Below are 4313 nucleotides of genomic sequence, written 5' to 3' on the forward strand. Positions count from 1 at the left end.
TTTTATCGTACATAACGAAAGATACATACAACACGAAATAGATAAACGAGGCAATGTGAAATTCAAATGTATTCGTTGCGTATTTGCTTCTGCCATTTTGTTTTTCAAACGAGAAATAAATAGTTGAACTTGCAAGGAAAAAAAAATTGTTTGCTCTTTGCAGCGATAACGTTAACTTTGTCTTTGTAATTATTTTACAGAAGGTAAAGAACGCAAATACGAGAAAAATACGAATACTTTATTTCCTTCGAACATAGCGTGTCACACAATCTATGCATTGTGAGAACTACAGATATCCTATTCCATTAAGTCCCGATAAAAATTTGTTCTAAGTGCCATTTAACGTGATCGCGTCACGTTGTTCGCTTAATGGCAAGATGACGAACACTCAATGAACATTAGTTCTTTCTATATCTACTTTTGTACTAGAAGGCTCTGACCTTTCATCCCTTTTCGATTCTAATGGATTCTGTTGGTCAGAAAGTTTACTGTCACCCTCCTTATGGTTAGAAAGCTCTTCTGGATCCATGTCTTCATCAAATTCATCCAGGTTCTCGTGCTTTCCATATAATGCTGGGTACTGGTTCATGCATGACTGCATAGTTTTAAATGCATCGTAACAATCTGAACCTTTAGGATCCGCATTGGAATAATGGAAACACGAGAAAGCTTCTCTGAACTCTAATCCGCATGGTCCAGTAGCCATGCCCCCAAGGCAAGGACAATTCCAATTGATTTCTCCATTAGGCAATATCAGACCTGGACTCGGTTCTGGTTCAGGAAGATCTATACTACTAGGTGTCGCATGATCTTCCTTAGTTGCAAATATAATAGTATCTTTTCCTTCCTTATAAGTTAGTGGCATATTTGATCAATTATCACAAACATGCAACGAATGTATATTCTTTTTAGCACAAGAAGTTGCAAAAATATTATACAAACTTTTCTTTCCAACTATAATATATCTTTTTTCTCTATAAATTAATGCTGATAATTTCTGCTATCAGCGGAAAATGATAATAAATTTGCTGTAGCTCGATGTATCCTATACACGCATTGCTCCCCTTCGTACTTGTCGGCAAGTGTTAGTGCTGCCCTTAGACGTACGTAACAGTCATCCGGACACCTTAAGATAAATCTGTGTTCCTCTGAATTGTACTTCAAAATATCGATCTTTGACTTGGTGCCTTCCTCCCCATACAGTTGTTTGACAGTTTGCAGGATATTCTTTTTCAAAAATACTCGCGACACTTCGCGGTTAGGATTATGCGGTAGCTCTCTGAAAACAGTAAAAAGAATTTATTGTAGTTACAGAGTATATCTCGTTACTATCCACAATGTTACGTAAACGTGTAACAATACTTCTCAACAATTCGATCGCTATCTCTTAACCAATACAAAATGCAATAATCATCGCATCCACTTACGAAGCTACCGATAGAAACAAACGACAACCTTCACAAATGAAAAACTATTTCATCAGATTACGATACCCACGCTGATCAGGGTAAAAAACGCGATAGCGTTGGAAGTGACCAATCGCAAGCAATTCTCGACTAGAATTTAAACAAATCAAGTTATTTCTTTGATACATTATCGGTAATACCAACGAACTTTTGCTTCTATCTAACCTATTTCGAACGAGCATGGAATATAGGTTAGGTTACGTATGCTTCGACAGAAATCTTAAAAGAGATTGAATGTACTAACAGAGAAACGTCTAAGTAATACATAGTACACGGAACACTGATTCGCGACTCACATTGAACATACACGGTTTTAACAGAGCACTTTTCAACAACGCTTTGCGTGAAAACACTTTTGCGGTATTTCATTCATGCCTTCATCATAGAAAAAGCAGACAACACCTCGTGCAGTGGAGAGATGTCGCTTCGGTCGTTTGTCCGTCGGGACATTTAAACGAAACGACACTATACGTGTACACACATGTATATACGTTCACGTGCATATACATATATCATCTACAATTTATCTGAAATCATCAATTAAATAACGAGAAACATTTCAGGCATAATTACTGTACACAGAAAGAATGTCCTCCGTTCGAAACGGTGATCCGTTAGATAGCCAAACTAGAATTTTCGATGGAAACCACCCTTACGCCCACCGTCCAATAAAATTGCTCCGCTTCTAGGAACCACGTTATCACTAGAACTAGTGATAAAAGGAACAGAGAAATTCCAGCCGAGCAGGGAACCAGTCTTCATCCTGCCGAAATCCTGCGAGACACTAGGGTGGACCAGAGGCTTATCGACGTAATCCCCAAAGTTATTGTGCGTCGCGGAATAATCGAGTCTCGTTATTCCGTCGCAATCCCGGCCAACTATTCCCCCTTCGGCCCAACCTTCTCTAGATCGGTCTTCTAATCAGCCCGCGGTACGTCCGCCCATAAAAATCGCTGCTTTCCGCGTGTATCCCGAAATTAGCAGCATATTTCTCGCACGACGAAACCCGTCCGCCCAAGGTGGCTCGGAAGGGCGCCTCTGCACCCTGAAACCCATCCCGGAGGACATCCAGGCTACACGGGTCTCAACATTGTTCGATACCGGCGCGAAAGCGCAACTTCTTCGCGCAAGGTCAATGCCAATGTCAACAACGAAGGTTAAAAGCTGTTGCAACGAAAACTTTAAACTTTCGCCGAACAGCGCGTGCTCGCAAAATTCAGTCGGCCCCGCAGGAAACGGGAAATCGGGTCGTCCTCCGTCCCGGCCGCCCCGCAGCCCGCGCCGTTCGCTCGGATCGCTCGGATCGCTCGGATCGCATTTTCGATGGGGGCGGAAAAAGTGAAAAGGAAAAGTATGGCGCATTGTGCCAGCCACCTAGGCTTTTCCGATATCGATTGAAACGCCTCGGAGAGAAAGAGAGGCGGACGGAGAGCGAGGGTGAAGGACGGAAACGGAATCGTTTAGGCGATCGCGGTAATACCCGCGTGTCTCTTTCGGCATTCGGGACATCTGGCCTCCTTTTATACTCGACGCAGGCTCGAGTCCGGCGACTCGGGGATACGATCGGCGAAAGAATTGATACTTGGGTTACCTGGAGCGTCATTCGAATCGGCTGGCGAGCTCGGCGACCGGGCTACCCGAGACCCTTGCGCGCTTATCCTTTTCACTGTTCCATGTGGGTCCTGTGTACAAGGCCTGGCGCGCATTGGCGTAATGCCCCGGGAATGCCGAAGGGGCGCACCGACTCGAACAACACCGAGACGAGCCTTTATTCCGTCGTACAAACACGTCCGCGGCTCTTCCACCGTGCCCCCCGTTCTCCGTATCGGCGGACCGTGCTTTTCGATGCGCTCATGAGAAATTTGAGACTGCGAAATTCCACTAAACGCGCGGAATTCGCCAGGAAAAATAATTTCCACCGTCACTCCGTTTTTCCAATGACGCTCTCGAAACTTTGAATATCGCACGAAAACGTGCAGTCCAGCTATTAGTATTTACTACGCGTAACTAACGCGCATATCATGCGAGGGGAGCCAGTGAATTACGACGCAAGCATTGTTCCAGAGTGCGCCGGGGCCGGCGAAGATCCACTAAGGGACGAACGTTGTTATCGTTAACCGGTTAACCGCGTTCGAATGGTATACGCGTCGCCTTGAAGCTCGAGAGTAACATTCGCGTTTTCAGCAATTCGTTGTTTACTCGATTCTCCTTCGCGTCGCTTCGGTTTCTCGTTAAAGGCAGATTTTTCGAATGAATTCCACGGTTAGCGAGTTAACGGGTGTCCAATCGGACAGACACCGAATACCGTTCGCCTCCCGTATCAACGCTCCGTTCGACGGGCAGTCGATACAAAGCGTAGATCCTGGGGGCGATCGATCGGAGCAGGAATTTCCAGGGAAGTAGCAGCCGCCCCGAGAGTAGATATCATTGATAAATAACACGGACGTCATTGACGAATAATCGCGGATAATTTATTCCGTGGGGGATTCCACGGGGAGAAGGCGCTCGGCGCATTGGCGTAGAAGGGCGGGGTGGCCTCGTCGTCCCACGCTGCTCGATCTTCCAGGAATCGTGCACGCAGCTACCCAGCGTGATGGCAGGTTCGATCGAGCGTCCAGTGAAAATTGACGAATCACCGGAGGAAAAAAGAAGGAGCAAAGAACACGGGGACGTGTCTTCCTTCCGAGGCAACGCCATTGAGTTGTTAGCGGCGCTGCGGCGCGGCGAGAAGTCGGCGCGCTAAAAGGAAATCGCAGGGACGTGCGAAAATTCGCGGCTCGAAAATATCAGGGACGCGCGGGGGCGGACGGAGAGGAGCCTTCTGTTTCCGTGGCTGCACCCGAAGGA

At 46.3% G+C, this 4313-nt stretch overlaps 1 protein-coding gene across 1 annotated transcript; it reads right to left on the minus strand.

The window, feature by feature from the left end:
- Positions 1 to 217: 217 nt before the first annotated feature.
- LOC116434148 (mitochondrial intermembrane space import and assembly protein 40-B) lies at positions 218 to 1021 on the minus strand. Its single transcript, XM_031992887.2, has one exon. It carries the CDS (start codon positions 863 to 865, stop codon positions 389 to 391), a length of 477 nt encoding a protein of 158 aa, XP_031848747.1. The 5' UTR covers positions 866 to 1021; the 3' UTR covers positions 218 to 388.
- Between the last annotated feature and the right edge of the window lie 3292 nt (positions 1022 to 4313).

This window comes from Nomia melanderi, chromosome 8, assembly GCF_051020985.1.
Source record: "Nomia melanderi isolate GNS246 chromosome 8, iyNomMela1, whole genome shotgun sequence".
Lineage (NCBI taxonomy): Eukaryota > Metazoa > Arthropoda > Insecta > Hymenoptera > Halictidae > Nomia > Nomia melanderi.

What these genes read in the sequence shown, in the direction of transcription:
- LOC116434148 (XM_031992887.2), bottom strand. Translation starts at nt 865, where the DNA reads ATGCCACTAACTTATAAGGAAGGAAAAGATACTATTATATTTGCAACT.